Here is a 25624-nt window from a genome sequence, read left to right as displayed (position 1 = left end):
TGTGACATGTATGCAGTGTGAGACATATTGGTAGTAGTGAGAGTGATATTGTAAGTTTCCCTGTTGGCCAGCATGAATTCGATGGTCGCTTGTCTCCACTTATTATTCTTTGAATTTACTGTTTGTATACATGCATCACATGTAAGCTGTGTTTTGAAAAGTATCATTGTTCAGTTTGTAGTTAAATGCCAAGGGCTAGTGGAAGATTATTCAAAAAGCCATACGCATTGTCAACATACATACAATTTTGAAAGATAGCTATCCATGACAGCTGGCAAACAAAATCGTGCCACGCCACTTATGAGAAACATCTAAATTTAGCATAGTTAGAATTGTGATAGAGCAATGTTCAATACACCATTTTAAAGGCGAGGCTTCAGGGAATAAATATTGGTAATTTGTTTTTTGAAAATTTGAACAAAAATCAGATTCTATATCCCCTTAAGGCACTTGCAGTAAATGATATCACGTGCCTTAGGCTCTTGATGATTACTACATCTGTTAATGTAGCTTTGACCAGTATTTCATAGTGTAGTGTAATTAAAATGCAATATTTATGGTTGTGTTCTGATTGTAGAAAAATATGACTACATTAAACTCTTATATTTCCCTGGTATATCCTTCAGGTTATCTCAAACGTTTAAGACTCCTCATAGTTTTAGAGGTGTCTTCTGTTTCCATTGTTTACAATACTCTCATTGATACACACATAGCCTAACTGTCAACCACCATGCAGCAGTAATGCTTTACTTGCTTTACTAGGCACAAAATACTTGGGGAGAATTATTTCATGTTAAAAGGTTAGAACTTTCCTGTTGGCAGATTTTTGCACTGCAGGCTTATTTTACTTATAAAATTAATACCTTGCAGTATGAAGGATATTGTGCCACTAGTAATTCGATTTGGCAATTCTTTGACTTAAACCACTTGGCAACCAAGCCAGCCTTATTTTAATGAACCTGTGAAGTATAAGTAATATGAATACAATATTATTATGGTTGTGTCCATCTGTTATGAGTATGTTCTGATCATATTCAATCATGACTACTGTAAACTCGTGTAATTTAGTGATTTTTGGTCGTGGAGTGATTTTAGTTACCAGCAACGTTCTCTCCAAAGTGCAATACTTGGGTTACCTTTCTTAAAATGATATGACCAGATTATTTTTACACAGGCATCTTTATAACGGTTACCCCACATGTCTGGGCACTGCTGCAACAATTTTTGTACCTTGCTTGCACATTTTTTTTTTTCCAAATATTTTTCTGTTGCATTTCTTTCCATACTTTTGCTCTGGGTACACTGTTGTAAGCCTTTTCTAAATCGTAATGCTATCACCATATCTCTTCCGTATCTCCAATTGTTTTTCCATTAACTGCCTCATACTGAAGTTGGGGTCTAGTATTGATCTTCTGTTTCAAAAGCCATATTGCTTTTGTAATTGTTCTTCCAAATTTCTTTTCATTCTCTTTTCTTGTATCCTTTCAAATATTTTTGCTGCCTGAGATATGAGTGTGATTCCTCTATAATTAACACATATCTTCTTGTCTCCCTTCTTAAATATAGATATTATTACTCCTCTATTCCAGTCATGTGATACAGATTTTTCTCTTCAAATACATCTATATAAACTACTGTATATGGCCATTGTAGACTAGTGGGGTCCCTGCTCCCTCACACAAAATTCATCCATTTATGCTGTTTTTCCCACTTTCATTTGTTTGACAGCAATTTATACCTTATCCATTGTGATTTCATTCATGGATTCTGTTTCTTTGTACGCCACCCCTACTCACAATCAGGAGTTCATCAAAGTAATCCTTCAATCTTTTCCATATTTCCTGGTTGCATTATTCTCTCTCCTTTCTTCTCCTTTCACCTGTCTTGCATAGATTCTCTTTTTTCTCTTCCTTCTTACAAGTCCATATAGCATCCTTTTACCACTCTACACATCCTCTTCCAACTCTCATGTAAATCTTTCCCTGCATTTCTTCTTTTCTTCATTTACTACTTTCTTACACAATCTTTTCATTTCCTGATGCTTTCTACTGTTGCAATGCTTTCTTATTTTTCACTGCTTCCTTTACCCTCTCATTCCACTATGTGGTCTCTTTATCTTTCACTCTGTCAGCTGTTCTGCCACAAGGACACACTGCACACCTTACAAAGCCTTCTTCAATATCTCCCATTCCACCTCAGTTCTGGGTATGTGTTTTTTAATTTATTTTGGAATATTTCTTTTAGTTCCATGTCTTTTAATTTCCATACTTTTGTTTTGTTCTCTCATTTCTTTCATTTTCACTAATTTTGCTACCACTATGTTCTGCAGCAAAGGCTACTTCTGGCAAGACTGTTACATCTAACAGCTGTCTACAATTTGTTCTTTTCACTGTTTTTACTGTTTTTGTCCTTCTGTTCCCCCATCCATATCTTGTAATCTTCACACTATTCCTCTTCCTGAACCACTTATTGCCCACACTTAACCTATTTCTCGCACAACTCCATCAACTTCTTTCCCTTTTCATTCCTCTGTCCATATTTCAAGTTCCAATTGCTTCCTTCATTCCTTTTCTTTTGCAATCCACCATTTGCATTATTGTTTCCCTTGACAGTCACTTCCACATTCTTAATCTCTTTCTCTCCAATGTCTCCAGAAATTTGTCCATGTCTTCTTTGCATCCAGTCTGGAGTGCATACACTTAGATGAAATCCTTTACTTCATTCTTTGTTCCTAACTGTACCTTATTATTCTATTACTTATGCCATCCACTTTATCTATATACTCATCTAAGATTCTTTGCCTCATGTCCTCCACTGCAGTAGAGAGTGCATACCTTCTTCAATTTCTTCTTTCTTTTCCCTCTCCACTTCTCAATCCCATCATAGCTTTATTCTCTTTCTCCATGAAGTCAATCACCTTTTCTTACTTTCCAGTCAATGACTTCAGGTTGATTATTGCTACCTTCATAATGTGTTCTACTGGTTGCCCACTTCTTACAATTCCCCCAGTATAAGAACTGTGCATTGTTTCCAGGGACAACTGTAGCCTTTTTCAAGGCTGATTTAAAATTGCCATTTTCATTTTAAGCTGTTTTTACAATGGGGTCACTACTCCAAAAGGCATTTTAGACCTTCTACCAACAGGAGATCAGGCTGCTCCTAACATGGATTGCAGATTCCTTTTGTAGCTGCCCCTAACCTGGGGTCAGATGCCATTCATTGGGTTCCACCATATTTTCTTACACTGAGGTGACCATCACCCTACTTAAGGAAATTCATCTGTCTGAAGCCATTGGTCACCTTAGGGGATAGTTATTTAGCACCGCCCAACAATCTGCATCGAGACGCTGGCTGTACAGTCTTATTCGTTACCATAGCTGGGTACAATTTCTACGGTTCAGTTGCAGTAATTTTTATTAAGGTGGTGGTTAAAAAGTTGTACTCAATACCATTTAATAAATAGCATTATGACTGATTATTTCGGTAGGTTGTGTTGGTGCAGACGTGTCAAGGAGTTGCATTTAACTGTCAGAGAACTTCAGCATTGCAGTTTTGCTGATTAGTGAAACCTGTTAAAAAAGCAAGGGATGTGGTTTCAAATGTAGAAAGATTGAGAGTAGTCTGGAATGAGGTTTTTTTTGCTTTTTTTATTGAAAGATACAAAATTAATTAGCTGTGTTCTGTCTCTGTTTCTACAACTTATTTACATTTCATGAAACTAATTAATTAAAATGCCTAGGTTATGATGATGATGATGATGACTTTTTAAGGGGCATAACATCTAGGTCATCAGCCTGCAAGTGGCTGATACTTGTGAAATGCAATATTTTAGTAAACCTGATACTCCAGTACATATTGTATCCATGTGACTGGAAATCAGTACTGTTTTTTTCTTATCCTTGTCTGCTCCTCAGTTATCAGTTTGAGCCTGTTATTTAGCTAACTCTCTTGGAAAATTTTGAGACTGTTGATTCAACTCATTTGCATTATAGATCAACTCTGCTGTGATTCCAATCTATTGTGAGTAGTTGTTAATGTCCTCCACCCAATTAATGGTTATCTTTAATCCAATTGTATATTCAAAGATAATTTTTGTCAGCGTCTTCATTTGCTCTCACAAAATGTCTTTAAATTCAACTTTCCTTCTGCATTGAATCCACAGTCTTTTTGGTTTATTTATAGAGGTCCTAGTTTTTCCTTTTCTTCTATATCCTGTCTTTAGTTTTCTGAGTCTGTAGAATTTGCCACAGGACTTCTTTTCCTTCTCGGGTTATTGCAGTTCTTGTAGCTCCCCATTCATACTCCATATAGTCCCTCTGGTTTTACTTCTGTGTTCCAGTGTTTAATTTTGGACTTGTAGGATATTTACCCATTCATTGTACCTGTTCTGCATTAGTCTGTAGACTTATTCCAGTTTTCTGCCTATTTCCTTTATCCAGTCTCTTTGGTTGGATCCATTCTCCCAGCTACTTTTTCTTCTCCGTCCTTGTAATCTTCCCGTGCCTTCACTCGATGTAAACATATCTCTCTCTCTCTATCATGTTTTATAGGGGGCAGACTTTTACCCAGCATCCTTTTGGCATTTTCTCTGTTTTGGACTACAAGGGCAAGAATGTCAGGAAAAGCCCAGTCATTGAATTTCTGGTTTTGACCTTTTTTTCTCCTGAGGTGTATTTATTCCCTCCGTTTTCAGAGGTTGTTTTTTTTTTTTACCTTCCAGGTTCTCATAATTTTCTACATTACATTGTTGAAGAGGATTTACGACAATCCATCTGCTTGCTTGACATGGATTTAAGTTTTCTCCGAAGAATTTTACTTTTGAGAAGGTGTCTGTCAGAGTTTCCGTTATGATTTTCTCATTTTCATGTCTTTTCCAAACTCCTCTAGGACATGAAATAGATTGTCAATTGAGTCATAGTATATTTTCTGGAATTCTACAAAGATGACCACGGTGTTCTGTCTACTCACTGCTCTTGTTTGTCTGTTAGAAGAGCCAATTATTTAACTCCTTAACTGAGTTTTAATTTTCCACGTGTTGCATTTAAAAAAAAATTTACTTCAAATAACTTTTTGTCACTAAGAAAATGTTCAAATATTGTCAGTGGTTTGGGATTATCCCCAAAGTTAGCATGAATCCCAAAATTGCTGGTAAAATCTGTTGTGCGGACTCCCACCAAACATTACCCAGTCAGTCTGAACGTCTTCAGTTTCTTCACATTAGTGTCTGTCTCATGGAATTCACCACTTGATTCGGAAGGATAATTACCACTTTTGTCTTCAAGTTCATCACAAAGCAAGAGCATTCGTTCAGTATCACTGTTTGCTGAAATTTACACGGGGGTTTTAGTGCAGAAGCCATATCACTTCGACTGCTGACTGCATGGAAAACATGTATGCACGGCCACCTGACTTGTACACGGAATACGATATTCCATGGAAATAAAATGTAGCGCTTTGTTGCAAAATAAGGCCAATAGATGTCAGAAGTATCTATAAACTTTTGACACAGGCAGTTTATGCAATCTGTAATAAACACACAAACTTGGATGATACTTATAAGCGGTTCACGCAACTTGTGAATAATTACCTTGATGCTTATAAGCGGTTGACGCTGGGAAGGGGTTAAGACGTTAAGTGCACCTTTTGGAACAAAAACCTGATTATTACTAGTAAAATTCCACTGAATTTATAATATTTAATTATAAATGTTTAATATCTTACAATTGAATGATCTATATCTAAACAGAGGATTTAAATTTCTTGTTCTTTGTGAAACATTTTACAGTATTTGTCCTTTCTTTCCAGCACCAATCACAAATGTCATTCTGAAGGGTAAACAGTGGCTGCCAGCTGGTGAAGTCTTTCATTTAGATATATTCTGTAATGGGTCTGGAACTTTCTTTCATTGTATGAAGATAAAACCAGGTGTCTATAATATAACAGGTAAGAATAATAGTATGTATAAAAAATAAAATAAACCCCCTGGGTTTCAATTTTATTGTAGGAAAACGGTGTAAGATTTCTTGTATTTCAGAGCATCTCTTTATTGATTTTCTGGTTATAACTTGTGTACAGGTATCCATTCATCTAGAAAACTTTTCTGTGACTCATTGAATCTTTGAATTCTGTCTCTCCCGGTTTTCAGCATTTGTTTCAGGTGTAGGTTAATTCTTTATTACTTCTAGTGACTTTATAATGTATGTTTATGTATTCTACTGATTTTGATGGTTTTAGGTCAGTGCAAGAGTTAATAAATTAGGAAATATTGAACAGTGTCAGGTTGTAGAAAGTGCCATTGTTGGCTCTTGCTGATGACGTACCCTTCATTGGAAAGGACATAGAATCATTGCAGTCTCTGATTAACCTAACTGCTGAAAAATACAATTAAGAGTGAACCTATCAAAATGTAAAATTATAAACTGTCAGAAAGGTATTTTGACTGAAGAAAATGTGATGTTGCCAGATGGCAGTGAATTGGAATGCATTTAAAGAGGGGGAAACTACAAAATATTTACAAGTAACTTTTGGTGAAAAAATTATTTTGGACACTTCTAAATTAATCAGATTATCAGTCAGTTTAAACAGTTTGTCAATTTCAACACTTCTTAAGCCTGATCAGAAATTAAATATTGTAAATCAGTTCATTTGGCGTAGAATTAATATATTTGCTCCAAAACACTTCACTAAACAATATTCCTGAAAGCTTTCTAAATGACGTTGATAAATTATCCGTTCAAGCTTTATGCGCCTTGAAATTTTTGAGGATTAGGTATAATGAAGGCTTGCACCCAGAATTTCAACTTCTGTCAACGTTAGCTTTAGATAAATGATCAACATCTTTTCCACTGTAGACACACAAAAGCTAAAACAAAGATGCTCTCAAACAACTAGATTTTCGTTTGAATAAGGAATATTTTTCAACATCTGGTCAATGTTTTGAGGAATGAGTTTGAGTTGGTGTCATCTTTCACATAAAAGTAAAAGAGTAGAAACAAAGAAAGATGATCCCAAGGCTACTTCATGGGTGACTGACAGGAGAGCTCTTTCGTCTTTTGAGTGGACTAACCGATTTAAAGTGCCCTGCAGTACATCAGCAGTAAGAGCTGTTCTGGGGTAGTCACCAGATACCATCCAATGTCACTATTGAGGTTGTGAAGAAGTTGAGACTCTTGGACATATATTGTCGGTGTCCAAATGGAGAGTTACAGAGAAATACCCGATATCACAAGGTATGTTCGTACTTTGCGACTGCTCTACGGAAAGCTCAATGGGAAGTGAATGAAGTAGTTCACTCCATCGCAAAAGATGGATCAAATAAATATGTGGATATTGTTGCTATCAGTTGCAACGAGGAGAAATGTCTTCTGTTGGATCCCACATTACTCTTTGAGAACACACAGCAGTTGTCACTGGTCGATGAGGAGAAGAAAACTGCTTACTGTGTATGTCTCTCTCGCTTAAGTGGGAGCTGCAATACAGTTGGCTACACATGGGGAGCATTGGACGTTCTCTTGGACCCAGAGGAACCTTCTCTTAAGGGCACAAGCTCCTTCATCATGAACCTGGGATTAACAGTTGAGAATCTTAAACATCTATCCCTTATGGTTCTGAAGGATTCTTTACCCATGTTATGTACACATTTGTATTTTTGTTGGTTGTCTTTCAGTTTTAATTTTATTCTTGTGTAGTTTGTAATAATTTTTTAAATATTTTAATAATTCAGGTTTGATACTGTATCATTGTTTTAGAACTTTTTCTTTTATTGAAGAAAGTATTTTTATCTTCTTGATTCATGTGGTCATCTACAGTGTGGATGGACGTATCCATTTGAAAAATATATATTAGGAATTTCATGCAGATCTTCATGGGATGAAGAACAGAATTCATACCAAAAATAAACTGTTGTTTAAACATTACAGTAATGGAACTGTTATCATAATTTTGACACTTTGGATTAACCGGCCGAGTTGGTAAATAATTTGGCCTCCGGTTTCCCAAAATCACAATCTTGGAAATTCAAAGAGAATTATCTGCTATACACAGTACATTTGTGAGGAAATGGTGTGACTTACCCTCAAAAATTCATTCATTTCTTTTCTTTTATTTCTTGTCGTGGCATTTTGAATACATGTGAACTGCGCACTTGAAATTTCAGCACACTCTCGACTGTAAGTGTGCTGGAGGCATGCTTTGTTCAAAAACTAAATTCTAAACAATGTACTGTATAGCAGTTCTTTGTTTGTGTTCTGTGATGGAAGTCATAGCTACGAAGCAAAAGAAAGTGGTTTTAACTTTAAAACTAAAGCTTGAATTAATTGACAAGTCTGAGAAAGGAGAATCAGTAAAGAAATTAGCAAATGATTATGGGATTGGGACTTTGTATACTTTTGTACCAGTATCTCAAGTATTTTACCAACAGTAGAAGTTGTAATTTTTATATTGGCCTACTTTATTGATACAAGTGGTTATTGAATATGTTAATTCTTCAACATTATTGCATTTTCAAACAGTATTGTATGTTCTATATTATTAAAAGTTTCATTGTGCATTAAAATGAGCAAAATCGTATTATCTGTGTTTTCAGTTATCCGTGCAAATTTGTCTGGTGATGAGCTCATATAATAGAGTTTGCTGTAAAAGAAAAACTGCAGTATAAATTGAGACAACACATACCCTGAACTGAGGTGGAGTGTGTGGAAGAGGAGTGGGACATATTCAAGAAGGCATTTGTAAGCTGTGCAGAGTGCTGGTGGCAGATTAGCAGAAAGAATGAAAGATAACAGACCCCATGGTGGAATGAGGGTGTAAAAGATGAAAGAATGGCAATAATGAAATCGGGATAAAATGAAAGAAAGCATTAGGAAATGAAACAAAGGTGGAAGAAAGTAGGGAGTGAATAAAAGCTGGGAAGGGTTCACATGAGAGTTGGAAAGGATGTGCATAGCAGTAAAAGGATGCTTTATAGACTTGTAAGAAGGAAGAGAAAAGGAAGAATATACACAAAGCAGGCAAAAAGGAAAAAGAAGAGAGAATAATGCAACCAGAGAAGATAAGGAATAGATGGAAAGATTACTTTGAACTCCTGAATGTGAGAAGGGGTGGAGATGAGATGAGAGAGGTAGAGTTGTGAGGAGACATAATTTGAGAGGGAAATTACAATGGGAGAGGTAGAAACTCAACTGCTGTCAAACAAATGAAAGTGGGAAAAGCGGTGGGATTGGACGAATTGTGTGTGTAAGTGATAAGAGCAGCAGGACTCATTGGTTTACAATGGCTGTATAGGCTTAGACGTATTTGAAGAGTGTCTGTGGTACATATTTATATTCCCTTAGGAAGCTTGAAATATTTGTCCTGAATGAGTAAATTCACAATTCCAATATATGGTAATTGGTCTGTTATTGGAAAATTTATCATTTTCAATAATGGACCATTTATATTGGAATTAGAAAAATCTGTACCAAATGACTTGAGCAAAGGCATAATAGCTCTATTTAAGAAGGGGGACAAGGAGATACGTGATAATTATCAAGGAATCACACTTGTATCTCGGGTAGAAATAATATTTGTTACGGTACTAGAAGTACTAGAAAGGAGAATTAGAAGAGGTGGAAGGAAAAGTACAAGAAGAGCAGCATGGCTTATGAAATGGAAGATCAACACAAGAAGTACCAATGAAGTGTGAAGAGGTAATGTATAAAATTTACTATGGGCATATGCAGCGAGTATCTGGACACTCGCAAAAAGACAGGAAAATAAAATCCATGCCAGTGAAATTAAATTTTACAGTATGATAGGAAATATGAGAAAGGCAGAGTAAGAAATTAGGATGTCAGGAAAGAAATAAGTGGAAAAGGTTTATGACAGAATGGAGAGAGGTAAACTTATATGGTTCAAACATATTAAGGGGATGGAAGAGAGAAGGATGCTTAATCGGTTGATGGAGACCCATATAGAAGGAAGGAGGGCATGAGGGAGACTTGTTTAAGAAGGGGGACAAGAAGATACATGATAATTATCAAGGAATCACACTTGTATCTCAGGTAGAAATAATATTTGTTAGGGTACTGATAATAATAGTTTTAGTACAGCCAAATGGCCATGTAAATTTGTTAGGGTACTAGAAGTACTAAAAAAGAGGATGAGAAGAGGTGGAAGGACAGTTACATGAAGAGCTTTTGAAATGGAAGATCAACACTAGAAGTATCAATGAAGTGTAAAGAGGTGATTACTACTGGCATATGCAGCTGAGATCTGGACACTCACAAAAAGACAGGGAGTATAAAATCCAAGCCAATGAAATTAAATTTTACAGTATGATAGGGAAGACAAGAAAGGACAGAGTAAGAAATGAGGATGTCAGGAAGGAAGTCAGTGGAAAAGGTTTATGCCAGAATGGAGAGAGAGAGAGAAACTTGGATGGTTCAAACATATTAAGGGGATTAAGGGGATGGAATAGAGAAGGATGCTGAAGCGGTTGATGGAGACCCAGATAGGAGGAAGGCCAAGAGGGACACTCAGACTAAGGCAGTTGAAAACAATCAAGAATAATATAGGCCTAATAAGATGTACAATATTATAGGTTAGGATCCACCTTTCAATACTCCGTAATAAGATGGTAAAAAGTAGTTACAACCTGTTTAATGGGACCGGTTTCAACACATTTTAAGTGTCATCATCAGCCAATTTGCGAAGATCTTAAAACAATTAGCACATTGAATACAGGCAAAAAATTAACATTGTATCATAACGTAGCAATTCAGTAAATGTTCAAAACACAATAATCACAGTCAATGATATAGGCCTAATGTGAAGAAACCTGGATAGGAACACAGTTAAGGAGAAACAATGGTGGTTGGATAGTAGAGGAAGATGGACAGATGTCATAAACATTTCAATCTAACAGGAAGAGGTCAAGGGAGATGGATGATGATGATGATCATCATCATTATTCTCATGTCTTTATGTGAGATTCATGTGTGTTACCTTAGCTCATGAAGTTCAGACAGTTTCAAGATTCCCTAGTGTAGACATTCCAAGTCATAAAACAGTCCATAATCATTATAATAAACTTAAGGAATCTGGAAGTATTGTAACCGTCCAGGCTTCTCCAGCCATATTAAATTAGTGTACAATCCTTTTACGCGATATCACTCAATATCAAGATTATCTGCCATCGGAAATTATTCATAATGAGATATTAATTTAACTTCAATCATTTGTAAATAAGGCTTTTGGAATCATATTGTATATATTAGAACATCATTTATTATTTAAAGTAATATATTATGAAGGATAGGAATTCATTATGTGCTGTAAATATGGTCAATGTTGAGACAGAGTTGGTGTCATTACATCTCATATTTGTGTACACGGAAAAGTTATTCTTGAAGCGGGGAAGTTGGATGACTCACGGGTTTAACTCGTGAGCAAAGGTAGTATACAGCGACCCGCGCGCGAGGCTAACAAGCCGGGCATCTACATCATCGCCACACCTACTGGTTACTTGGTGAAGAATGAAGAGAGGGAGATGATAATGCGATCTACGAATCAGATGCTTTGTTGTATTGAGATTTGGTATTGAGCTGGTACCAAGAGTGGGGAGAGCCCGGGGATATATTATCTAGCGCGGAGCAAGCCTGGACTCGCACTACCAGAACCATAAGTACTTTATTGATTTTTGAGACAGTGAGTGGTCGCTTCGAGACATGGTTATTTTCGTACAGTGAGTTGTCGCTTCGACACAGTACTTAGCTGCTGTGATGCTGTTGGATCAGGGTGAGATGAAACAAGCTTACGGCTTGTGATATATTCAGTAAGTATTCTAGACGAAGAACTACGTGTAGTTCAAGTCCACGAAATTTGGTACGAGTCTGTATTGTATCAGTAGAATAGCTAAGTTGGATTGAGATGTTCTGCTAACATGGAAAAATTCATATCTCTGAATTTTCTCCTCCTACGATCAACGGTGATCAATTTTCATAAGTACAGGGCCAATGTCTAATTTAAAGACTAGGCACTTAGGGAGTGCTAGTCCAGATAGCCCAAACCATATCACAGAAGGAAGGAAGGAAGGATGTCCATGGAGCCAATTCTACAACGAGAAGAGGGGAACGAGTAACCACGGAATCCAGATGACCTCAACGGAAGCTGCAATTGGTGAGCCTCAATTAGACAAAGCAAGCGACAGTTAATTTTCAGTAACGTAAATTTTAAATCCCTCCAAGCTTTAAGGAACTTTTCAGATTCATCTAATTTTTGTATAATAAATTTAATATTGCGTTCATTTTCTTTCTCAAGCGATACTTAATGGTTAATTATTTAAAATCTTACTCCTGTGATTTAAGTATAAGTCTCTATGCTAGTAAATATAAATTTTGCTTTACAATTTTGTTTAAAACTGTAACGCTGGCGCCCAAACATTACATAGAGAAATGGGAAACCATGGAATGATAATTGATTCTATTTGCGTGGCATTTGCGGGCAAGCCATGTGTCCCCAGGTATTAACTTTCATCTCCTCAAGTGTGAAGCTTAGGAGAGCGAACAGTTACAGTATCCAGCCTAAGAAACCGAAAAAGCAGTGTAGGATTCTCACCAAAGAAAAATTAGGTGATACTGGTCATAGTTAGGAAGATTCTCCCAAAAAGTTACTTTGTCATATTGTACAAGTGGGAATTTCAGGTGGGTCTGTACAAAAGGTTAATAAATTATTACACTTAATGCCATATAAAATAACTATGGCACATGCTCTTCAACCAGGTGACCCTGTACTTACATGCATATTTTGTGAGTGGGAGGTCTGGAAAATATGTACATTAGACGAATAGATCCACATTTATTCTTCTCAGATGAGTGTTGGTTCCATCTCCATGGTTGTGTGTATGGTTGTGTGTGTATGCAAAACAGTCATTACTGGAGTTCTGTTAAACTTGACTTAGTACATTAAGTGCCCCTCCATGATGCAAAATTGTATGTATGGGGTGCCATCAGTGGTTGAAGAAACGTAGGACCAATTTTTCTTTTCAGAATACAGCTGATTCTGTTACTTCGGTAAATAACACACCTTTTTTCAGAGAATTAACCAAGAGAGAGCATGTTTTTGCATTTTATCAACAGGACTCTGACACTGCTTACGCAGCTAATACAGGGCCTTTCATAAAGAATGAACCAGTTTCATCAAGCTATATTTTCCCAACTGTCAGTAGTACAAGATTAAACCTCAGACACATGTGTTTGTCTGATGTTAAAGTTTAGTCCTACAAGTGTTCAATATGACCACCACCAGCAGCACTTACCACATCAAGGCGATAAGGCAATTCCTCCCAAATGCGTTGCAGCATATCACGGTCAACTGAGTTGATCACACGTGTTTTCCGCTCTTGAAGGTCATCCGGTGTAGTGGGTAGTGGCGGAACATAAACTTTGTCCTCGACATATCCACATATTTAAGGTTATAAACTTCATAGTTGGTTCCGTATTGAGTTAAGATTACACGTAGAGTAAATGCTAAATCTTGTTATTTCCACCTTCTCAATACATATCAATCATGCAATGTTTACAATAACATTCCAATATTATAAGGTACTGTGGACTTTTTGAACAACAATTCCCTCTGCGCTAATGTTGATTCACACCTTCTAGAACCTAATAGAAACTGGACTTTGTTTATAATCTGACATACACAATTTTAAATGTGCAACTTCGTCAACCAGAGCTGTTTTATTCTGTTTCGAGATAATGGTTGACTTCTAATGTAATTTTAAAGATATCATCGTCACTGTTTATATAATTTTGCCACATTCAACTGTTGATATATTACCATTTTATGTATATCATCTCAGGTCATTTCATCTTTCATCTCACCGAATCACTCTGTTTTAGAAATATAGTTTACATTTGTCTTGGCTAGGCTGATGATGGTCCTTATAGGACCAAAACTAGTACCTTATATTATTGGAATGTTATTGTAAACATTGCATGATTGATATGTATTGAGAAGGTGGAAATAACAAGATTTAGCATTTACTTTACTTGATATATATGCAGGAAGAAGTCGCAAGGAGTGAGGTCTGGGGATCTGGGAGGCCATGCAAGTAGAGCACGATCCATAGCAGTGTGTTGACCAATCCACTGTTGAGGCACTGTTTCATTCAGAAATGCTTGCAGTGGTAAGCTCCAATGGGGTGGGGCTCCATCTTGTTGGAAAATGAAGTCGCATGAGTGTGTTTGCAGCAAAGGAAAGAGCCAGGTCTGTAACATTGCGAGATAGCTTTGTCCTGTGACAGTTTTGGTGTTGAAGAAGAAAGGGCCATAAAACTCTGACATTACTGAACGCACAGAAAACATTTACCTTGGGAGAATTCCATTCGTGCTCAATTGTAGCATGTGGGTGTTCGGTTCCCCAAATCCGAACGTTGTGACGATTGGTACAGCCATTGATATGGAAGGTTGCTTTGTCACTAAAATTGAGGCACTTAAAGGTGTTTTCATCATCATTTTCCATATTCAGCATCGCAGCACAGAATTCCATCCGTTTTCCCTTGTCAACATGTCTCAGTGCCTGAACCAGCTGAAGTCTGTTGTAAATTTTCATGTGTAGGTATCTTTTCAGGATACGACAAATACTGGTACTGCTCACCTGAAGCTGACGGCGACGTTGAGATATGGATTTCCGGGGGCTCCGAGTAAACTCTTCAGTGCTCCTCACATTTTATTCTGACCGTGCAGTTCGTGGGCGACCAGGGCTTTTTCCTTTACACAAACGTCCTGTTTCCTGGAACTGTTGGAGCCACCGTCGGATGTTCTTGGGAGAGGGCCTGTATGCGTCGTCGTTAAATCTCCTACGAAACTCACGTTGCACCGTGACCACAGACCCAGTCCGTGCGAATGCAACAACACAGAACGCTTTGTGCTGAGGTGTTGCCATTATTAGACTCGCGCAGCAATTAAGTGAGCTGACTGCTATGCAGGTTGAATGGTGTCAGGGGAGGGGCGGGGAGGGGAGGAAGGCACAGAGCACTCTACTGACTACTGATAGAAATGTGAGGCCACGTCCTTTGTAATGATATACTACTCGTTCCGCTGCGTGGCTTGAGTATGGCGCAGTAAGCCTTCGAAATCGGTTCATTCTTTATGAAAGACCCTGTAATTCTGTGAGAGAAATGCACAAAGTGTTTTCATAAAAGAGAATTAAAATAGGGATTTGTGGCCCTCTCGGTCCCTCGATTTACCCGCCTGCAATTAGTATCTCTAGGGTGAATTAAAAAATGCTGTGTGCAAGAAGAACCTGCCATCCAAGAACTAGAACATGAAATTCATCAGGCAATTTAGTGGATTCCTCAAAGTGAACTACAGCAAGTGATGAATAATTTCCCAACAAGGTGCTAAAAATGCGTGGAGAATAAAGGCAGGCAGTTTTAACACCACTTTTTATAATTTGATAAGTATTGAACTTCTTAGAATTGTTACTGTTGTACGATTTACCTTCTTGCTGTTCAGCTCTATATGTATGTGGCAAACGAGGGCATGCTCGTCCATAGTAAAAACACAACGTGCCGATGTAAAGCAAATCTGATTACTATGTATATGAAATAGATGAAGTGCAGTGACTTACCAGTGATTTAGAGTGAACACAAAACGAAGGCATTGGAGGATATAATAAGAATTGCTGTGGCCATGGTTGACTAAAAGATGCTGTTGTGAGGTAAAGGGAGGGAAGAGATAGGCAAGATAAGAGAATGGAAAAAAGGAACAGACCTAAAAGTCCTTAAACATTTATACCCGAATTTCCCACCCTCTTGCTTTTAAAGATTCCAAAGTTGGATGTCAGTTGGTGCTCACGTGTAGGGAAGCACCCCGGCCTTAACATAAGATCCCCGCTCCTATTTTCCATTCTCTTGTCTTGCATATCTCCCCCTTCCTTTTACCTCACAGCAGCATCCTCTTGTCAACAGTTGGCTGCTACCATTCTTGTGCTATCCTCCACTGGTGAAGGCTGCAGGCAAAAGTTTTGGAACCATACCTTTCTTTTGTGTGTACTCTGTTTGTTCTTACTTGGTAAGTTGCTGCTCTCCATCTGTTTCCTATATGTATGCATAAAATACCTTCAGTGAAATTATAATACTGTAAATTGTCTGGATAGACCTTCTATTTTGATATTGTTGATTTAACCTGCCATTTTGTTATCTAGCCAAGGGCCCAGTCCCGAGCAGGCCAGTTAAGAGGGTATTCACTGAATTCAGTTACATTTTTAATATTTTCCTGACTCTTATTACGATCATAGAGAGTACATACGTGAATTTGTCATCGTCAGCTGATATTCGTATCAGAGTATTCTTATTTCTCCTATGATTCTTCCAGTACTTGAATTCAGGGATGCAGATGCCTTTCATGGCTAAGGAGACCAATCCTGTCATGAAACATACGACCACATTCTTTGCACCTTATAGAGGATGGAAGTTTTGGTTGAGCCTAGCGTTGTTTACGCCTGTGATGTTTTCTACTTCCTATCTACGATCTTCTCGCTTAAATTGTACAACAGCAATTGTGCGCCATTGAGTCGGTCTTTTGCAATGATATACCAAGTACTTGGATCAATGTCATTGCTCCTGAAGGTCTTCTTAATCTGATCTTTATAGCACTTCAGAAGGGCACCCTGGAGTCTCCTGCATGCATCGATTTCACTATACAGAGTTTTTCGAGAAAGTCTATCATCTTTCATGCCCTGGACATGTCCAATCCATCTGAGTTGGTGACTGATGATGGTGGCCTCTATACTGTTCATCTTTGCCCTCTCTAGAACTGTTGTGTTTGGAATGTAGTCATCCCATTTGATGTTCATAATATATCTGAGCTTCTGTTGATAGAAGTGATCTTTTCGATCAGAAAAACTTTCTACTCACCCATGTAATTGTATTGCAATATGCATATGACAATGCTTCTCCAGCTCATAGACCTGATGAGCTATAAATGTCGGTTAACTGTTTCACTAGGGCATACAAATAATTATGCCTAACCATGAACATTCTGTAATGGTTGTCGAGTCCGCCATGCTAACTCGCTACGCGCCGGGGCCGTCACCCTTCGCCCCACCCACCTTACGCTCGAGCGCGCCAATCCGCGAGCAACACTCAAGCACTGGGCGGCCCTTCTCACTTCTATCTGCGGTCGCGCCGCAGCGAACTACGGAAACGACTGGAAGACTAATCTGGAGTCTTCTATTTTGCGAGGTCCTTCGATCCATCGAACATCCGGACTATTCCAGAAGGGCTGGCGCAGGTATAAAAGAGCAGTTAGTTGCCTACAGAGTTAGTCAGCGAGAGCTAGTCCGTGAGAATTGTTCAGAGTGTGAGAGTGAGTGGTAGCCTGGGCTGGGATGTCAGCCTGATCGAGTATCTGTCTGTCGGAGCCGAGGACTCGTTCCTGTTTTCCTGGTGTCGCGTGCGTGTGTGTGTGTGTGTGTGTGTGTGTGTGTGTGTGTGTGTGTGTGTGTGTGTGTGTGTGTCTCTCTCTCTCTCTCTCTCTCTCCCCCTTGAGGCTGGCTGCTGGAGGAGAACCTGGAGTGTTCTGGAGTAGCGATAAGCGAACACTGGGTTCCAACGTGTGAAGACTGCGGAGTTCGACGGACAGTGAACAGCGGATACTATCCCGACCTGCAAGGCTGACGTGTAGGCTGTGGACCGCGACAGCGCTAACGAGTGTGACCGAGTGGCTGAGAGTGTACTGTAAATAATCGATGACTCTGTATGTGTATGTGTGTGTGTAGATGGAACATAAGAGAAACTAAGAGAGAGAGCGCGAACCGCCTGTAAGTGTGTGACCGTGTACGTGTGTAACTTGTGGCTCGGCTATCGTCTGTATGTGCGTAAATCTGTAGTTGTAGTGCTTAGTTAATAAATCTTAGAAATAGGTTGCTACCAGGTGCTGTACTCAATTAATCATTTAAGTACCCCGCCAACACGTTACAATTCCTAAAACAATACTCGCATGGCCAGCTCATGGAACTGCCTTTCCAGATGTCAGTATTTCGACCTCCAGTATGCCTCTAGAACAAGTAGATCATTTCCTCTATCTACGAAGTATTCTCTCTAGTAGTCAAACTCCATGGCTAAATGGTTAGCATGCTGGCCTTTGGTCACAGGGGTCCTGGGAATTTAAACCATAATTGGTTAATTTCCCTGGCACGGGGGCTGGGTGTATATGTCTTCGTCATTTCGTCCTTACCACGATTCGCAGGTCACCTACGGGCATCAAATAAAAAAGACCTGCATCTGGCGAGCCGACGTTGTCCTCGGACACTCCTGGCACTAAAAGCCATACGCTATTTCTCTCTAGTAATTGCTCAATAGAGAAGGACATGGAGAACAGAATACGTGCTGTTCGTATAGCTTTTGGATGTCTTCAACATCAGATATTTCTTTGTAAAGATCTAAGTATACAGTATATACAAAAATGAGTATCGAGCAGTTGCCATCTCCACCCTGCTTTATGAGTGTGAAACCTGGGCTCTATAATGCCGTGATATGAAGAAACTAGAATCTTCCATAAGTATTATCAGAAACTAACCCTGCCTCATACTGTAGTCAAGAGTTCTGAATTACAGCAGAAAAGCTGTGAAAAAATATTTTCATTTATAATTTACATGCAGGAAAGTCACTCATGTTTGGAGACAGTAAATAATATAGCCAGAAAAGGCATTTTATTCTGAAGGCGAGTGTTGGAAATACCAAAACTTTAAATGAAGGGTTGACTTAGTTATGGGATATCTGTCACCTTGTACTTCAGGAAAAGTTGTCTATCTGTATGATTAAAATTATAACTTTGTGCAACTACTTCAAATTTTACCCTCATACATGTTTTTTTTTTAAAAATCTTAGATTAAGTATTCAACAGTCGAAAGTAGGTTCAGTTCAGTTTTTGTCTATTTGTATTATTTTTTATTACATCATCACAAGAAAACAACTAAATAGTATTTCTCAGAACTCTGTTTTAAAGTTCATAGATAGCTAGATTGTACACTAGGCTATAATAAATAATAAAACTTGTGTGAAATATAATTTCTGATCTTTAATGTTTCATGTGTTTTTACTGTACAAAACCTATAGTGATGGAGGTATTCATGAATTTGGATCGTTATTATAAAGTCCATTGTTAAGTCACTTTCATAACAAACTGGGGATTGTAATGGTTATTTTTATTACCTGTAAACCCACATAGTCATTAGCCCATATTGATCAGGAAGAAAATGATAACTGTTGAAACAGAAGAAAGACGTGAAGGAGAGATCATTAAAAAAAATGAGGGAAAGATGAGAGAGAGAGAGAGAGAGAGAGAGAGAGAGAGAGAGAGAGAGAGAGTGAGTCTGAGTATTATTTTAAAGCCTAGGCCTCGAATGCTCTAAATGAAATGTAATGGCTTGCAATGTCCTAAGTACCTAGAACTTACCAACAGTAACATTACATTTGCCGATTTTTCAATTTTTTTAAAATTTAAAAAAAAAATTGAAGTTGTGCTCTGTCTCTTCTGCTGCTACTCACCTCTGCAAGATTTCATTATTGCTGCAATTACAAAAACTAACCTGCCAATGACAGGAACACAACAATTTGTTATTTATAAGAAATTAAATGATCTTGATACCCCTAAAGTGTGTATGTTCCTTTTAAAGCTACAATTAAGCTGCAAAAGCATTACAGAGACTGCTAATACACACAGCTCAGGAAATGTAATAAAATCTTGGAAATAGTTTTATAGGATAGCTTCTCTTAGTGGATGTAGATTAAAGGATGCTGAGAAAAAACAGTCTAAGGCAGTAACATAGTTACTAGTGTTGAGGAGAGAAAACATAACCTCATCTTAACCTTATTTCCAAAAAGAAGTAATACAAGATTATAAATAGTTTTAAGATTTTCCTTGAAAATGCAGATCATTTCAAATTTTAGCTCTTTATCGGACCATTGCTGTCTGCTGTGCTCTCCGCCTTCCCACCAGCCTGCTTCCCCATGTTGTCCAGCGATCACTCCCTAACTGACATTCTCCACAAGGTTCGCTAGTAGGTTGCCTCATGCAGCAGCTTGTCCTTGTCAATCGGCATTGATTGCTCTTGATGTTACAGATGTTTGGATATTGTAAAACATATATTGGTCTTTCTGGAAGTGTTTGCGCTAGATTTAGTTCATTTCGGTACGTATTAGAAGCTGAATCGGTGTGTTTTGTTAAGTTGTTTGAATTCATTATGCTAAATTGTACCTGTAGCAAGTTGTATTCATTAAAGGTTTCTTTAACTTGACTTAGTCTGCTTGTGCTTGCAGTGTTTATCAATTGACCATAATATTTAATTGTCGTAAGTGATCGACAACCGAAATGGTATATTTTTGCATTCCATACTGCAAAAGTAAGAGCAGGAAAACTAAAGGGATTTCATTCCATGAATTCCCATGTGATCCAAACCTCAGGGAGAAATGGCTTAATGTAATTTCTAGAAATAATTGTGTGCCTAATTTAAAACCAAGAACTTCTCGTGTATGCGGAAGGCATTTTATTGAATCTGACTTTCATCCTGAACTGAAAATTAAGAAGTTGAAAAACAATGAATATTCGAAGATTATCGCACCCACAGAGTTCCTGAACAAAGTCCTGAGTGAAGAAAAATAACTAAATATGACTAGAACTGTGAAAAGAAAAGTAAGAGAGGTGATGAACCAGTTGATATTGCAGCTGAAAGTGATGTTTTTACTGCTGATACAGAACTAAAATCTTGTCAGACATCAAGTGAAGGGCAAATGATTGAACTGAGAGATAATGTTAGCAAGTCTGTCGAAGTTCAGATGGAAAATGATGAAAGTAAATTTATGTGAGCAGGAAAGCACGTCTTCTCTTCAATTAAAGCTGTGACACACCAATATGAAAATGCACTAGAAGTGGAATTAGAATACCAGAAGAGACAAATGCAGCAATATGATAAGGATCATGCATCTTTGAAAAGTATTCTTAATAATGAATGTGATCTTACAAACACAAAATATTAACTAATTTTAGAGCAGCTTGTAAATTACAGTAAGAAATCACCTTGATGGTCAGAAAACTCAGTAAAGCACTGTGTGATATGGGAAACATTGACTGAAATTGAAAGGCTGAGTGCAACAGTGGTCTATCCCTTTTTAAGACTAAGTTAATATATTGTACTGCAGAGTTGACATAAGCAAATTTTTCATATTTTACTGTTATGTCCTTTTAATTTCCATCAGTACTTAGTCTAAACCTTGGTACTCTGTATACATTAAACTGTCTTAAGATGAAATAAAAAGGCTAAAATTAATTAAACCTTGATACTTGACGCATCATGGTATGGGTTAGATCGCTGTTGCACGGAACTCTAACACTGTATGTCAGATAAACATTTTCTACTTCAGAACATAAACATTAAAAATACTTGAACCTTTCAGAAATGTACTTTTATTAACAATGCTAGGTACATCAAAATAGCAAAACATGTAAGAGGAAATTTTGGAAATGGGATTATTAAAAAAAATTGTGATGAAATATAACCAGGTGTATCAAAGCTATTATCTTAATGCTCACGTCAGTATATATGAGAAATAGGTTTCAAAAAAAGAAAAAAAGATTACTTATATGTAATCATGTATATCAAAGCCATCATGATCATGTCCTTCCTGATCAGCATCAGAAGTGAGACCATTGAAGGAAAGCATGATGAATGGGTGGTACATATTTTAGCAGCTCTTTGATATCTTTCAGTTTACTGGCTTTGACTGGCCCTGGAGTTTTGTGGTTTACAGGGAGCTTACTGGTAGCAAGATAAAATGTGTGTTTCTCTCTACGTATTTTCTCCTCAGAATCAAATCAATACTGATCTGCATTTAGAGCAGTCGCCCAAGTGGCAGATTCCCTATCTGTTGTTTTCATAGCCTTTTCTTAAATGGTTTCAAAGAAATTGAAAATTTATTGAACATCTCCCTTGGTAAGTTATTCCAATCCCTAACTCCCCTTCCTATAAATGAATATTTGCCCCAATTTGTCCTCTTGAATTCCAACTTTATCTTCATATATTGTGATCTTTCCTACTTTTAATGACGCCACTCAAACTTATTCGTCCACTAATGTCATCCCATGCCATCTCTCTGCTGACAGCTTGGAACATACCACTTATGTTCTTAAAACAGTTAGGTTCATTAAAATGGTCAACCTTTTCAATACAGTACATTCATAAGAATGTTTATAACTTATAGGCTTACATGACACTCAAATTGGGACATGTTTCGCCCTAGTTGTGGTCATCTTCAGCCTAATTTTCATCCTCAAAATCAAATATCTATATCCCGATATTCTCAAGTTGAACCATGTTAATAGCTAAAATAGTATGAGTTAAAAATACAATGTGTACGTCTTATTACTGGCAGGTGAGTTCTTGAAGCAGTCTTTAAAATTAATTAATTAAAATATCTGGTGTTGGCACCCATTAAAATGATCATGTGGTTAGGTACCCTCCATCTTATAAATCAATGTTTAACATATAATGATACATTAACACTTGATACAAAATAAACACCACATTAAGACACTATATACAGTCACAGGATAAAGAGGTTTAAGATAAAAGTCATCTGGATGTTAATTAAAATGTTTTTTGTCTGATAACGTCTATCGATCGTATTCAAAGGATATTAGACAAAACCTCTTGATGTTTCTAAAATCATAGTCCTATGTTTTCTAGCTTCAACTCTTCTGTACGAAAGGCACGTTAAACACATTGTGAAATCGAGACAACTGTGAGTTAAACTGTAGCCAAGTACTCGGTTCATGCTTATTTAAAAATGATCTATAGTTAACTGGTGACCTAATTTATATGCTGTAATGGTTTGGATAATATGAGATACTAAAGATAGATCAACAATAATTCCAAAGTGAAGCATGTTATCTGGCACAGTCCTGATGTATGGTTAATTGGGAGACTCTTGAAAAACAGCCTTTTAAGACGGAAGAGTGATGTCCACTGAGGAAATAAAGTTGGAATGTCTGTAACAAAATTGAAAAAGATGTCTTTGAGAAAAATGTGTGTTGTTGGTCGCATGAAGAGCTAAGTTATAGGGCTTTTCGCTTACCTCCTTGTGTTTTGTGTGGCAAGATCGTATCACACGTGTCGCCAGCTCGACTGTTAGCTGCTGCTCTCGCACTTCGCGTGTTGTACCACTGTGACGTCTTAAGTGGAGAGAGAGTAGGGGAAGGAGGGATGGGCAGAGTGTTACGTATCTGATTGGTCCGTGGGGGCGTGTTAGTAGGGGATGACTGCGGGGAAGTTATGATATTGGAATTTGTAGGAGTACTTGAGGGGGGGGGGGAAATTTAAAGATGTTCCTAAACATGTTACCCGTTATATTTATTAACTGCAGTAATTTAGGTAAAGCTTTGTAACTGGTATTCTTAGCATCTGAAATGTCGTTTAAATTACGGTCTCATTTAATGTACTGATCTAAAAAAAAATATTACATTCTCATGTTCATTAACATTCATTTTTTTTTTCAACTTCCCTTTGTTCAACATGTCCCAATTTGAGTGTCATGTATAAGTTACAAACATTCTTATGAATGTATTGTATTGAATGGGTTGACCATTTTAATGAAATTAATTGTTTTAAGATAATATACAATTTTCAATACGGACTACCATGAAGTTTATTACATGTAACATACCACTTAGTCCAGCAGCTTGTCTTCTTTCTCCCAGTTCTTCCCAGCCAAAACTTTGCAACATTCTTGTAACGCTACTCTTTTGTCGGAAATCACCCAGAACAAATCGAGCTGCTTTTCTTTGGATTCTTTCCAGTTCTTGAATCAAGTAATCCTGGTGAGGGTCCCATACACTGGCACCATACTCTAGTTGAGGTCTGACCACAGACTTTCATGCCCTCTCCTTTACATCCTTACTACAACCCCTAATCACCCTCATAACCATGTGCAGAGATCTGTACCCTTTATTTAAAATCCCATTTATACGATTACCCCAATGAAGCTCTTTCCTTATATTAACACCTAGATACTTACAATGATCCCCAAAAGGAACTTTCACCCCATCAACGCAGTAATTAAAACTGAGAGGACTTTTCCCATTTGTGAAACTCACAACCTGACTTTTAACCCCATTTATCACCATACCATTGCCATCTCACAACATTGTTGAGGTCATGTTGCAGTTGCTCACAGTCTTGTAACTTATTTATTACTCTATACAGAAAATAATCATCTGCAAAAGTCCTTGCCTCTGATTCCACTTCTTTACTCATATCATTTATATATATAAGAAAACATAAAGGTCCAATAAATACTGCCTTGAGGAATTCCCCTCTTAATTATTACAGGGTCAGATAAAGATTCGCCTACTCTAATTTTGAGATCTTTTTTCTAGAAATATAGCAACACATTCAGTCACTCTTTTGTCTAGTCCACTTTTACTCATTTTTGCCAGTATTCTCCCACGATCCATCCTATCAAATGCTTTAGACAGGTCAATCGCGATACAGTCCATTTGACCTCCTAAATCCAAGATATCTGCTATATCTTGCTGGAATCCTATAAGTTGAGCTTCAGTGGAATAAACTTTCCTAAAACCGATCTGCCTTCTATCGAACCGGTTATTAATTTTGCAAACATGTCTAATATAATCAGAAAGAATGCCTACCCAAATCGTACATGCAATGCATGTCAAACTTACTGGCTTGTAATTTTCAGCTTTATGTCTATCACCCTTTCCTTTATACACAGGGGCTACTATAGCAACTCTCCACTCATTTGGTATAACTCCTTCAACTAAACAATAATCAAAAAAGTACTTCAGATATGGTACTATATCCAATACATTGTCTTTAGTATATCCCCAGAAATCTTATCAATTCCAGCTGCTTTTTTAGTTTTCAACTTCTGTATCTTATTGTAAATGTCATTGTTATCTTTTTAACATTAGTCACCTCCTCCATCTGGACATTATCCTTGTAATCAACTATCTTAACATACTGCTGACTGAATACTTCTGCCTTTTGAAGATCCTCACATACGCACTACCCTTGTTCATTAATTATTCCTGGAATGTCCTTCTTGGAATTTGTTTCTGCCTTAAATTATCTATTCATACCCTTCCGTTTTTCACTAAAATTTGTATGACTGCCAATTATGCTTGCCATCATGTTATCCTTAGCTGCCTTCTCTACTAGATTCAATTTCCTAGTAAGTTTGCACAATTTCTCCTTACTTCCACAGCCATTTCTAACTATTCCTTTCCAGTCTACACCTCCTTCTTAGTCTCTTTATTTTTCTATTGTAATAAGGTGGGTCTTTACCATTCCTTACCACCTTTAAGGGGGGATGCCAACGATAATTCAGTGTTTGTTTAAAAAAATCACTGTAGGCTTGCTTTTCAAGATAGGATTTTCATATTTTGCACATGTAATAAAATGGTATTAGTGAGTCTAAATGCTTTATTACGTTAGAAATATTATACAGTGTGGTCAAAAAGTTATCTTTTTTAGAAAATCCATTGTAAAAAAAAGTGTACCTTTTTCCCAAGACCAATGGACATATCACTATGAAATTTGTTGTGCATAATGTACAAACATATGT

At 37.4% G+C, this 25624-nt stretch overlaps 1 protein-coding gene across 1 annotated transcript in view; it reads left to right on the top strand.

The window, feature by feature from the left end:
- Positions 1-25624, top strand: part of LOC136877423 (uncharacterized) — a 105441-nt gene that overhangs the window by 36474 nt on the left and 43343 nt on the right. The window contains exon 5 of the mRNA XM_067151445.2: positions 5806-5943. Within this exon, the coding sequence (XP_067007546.2) occupies positions 5806-5943 (138 nt within the window). The remainder of the gene's footprint in view (positions 1-5805; positions 5944-25624) is intronic.

Source organism: Anabrus simplex, chromosome 7, assembly GCF_040414725.1.
Source record: "Anabrus simplex isolate iqAnaSimp1 chromosome 7, ASM4041472v1, whole genome shotgun sequence".
NCBI classification, from domain to species: Eukaryota; Metazoa; Arthropoda; class Insecta; order Orthoptera; family Tettigoniidae; genus Anabrus; species Anabrus simplex.
The sequence above is the reverse complement of the archived record's forward strand: the minus strand, read 5'-3'. Positions and strand labels throughout refer to the sequence as shown.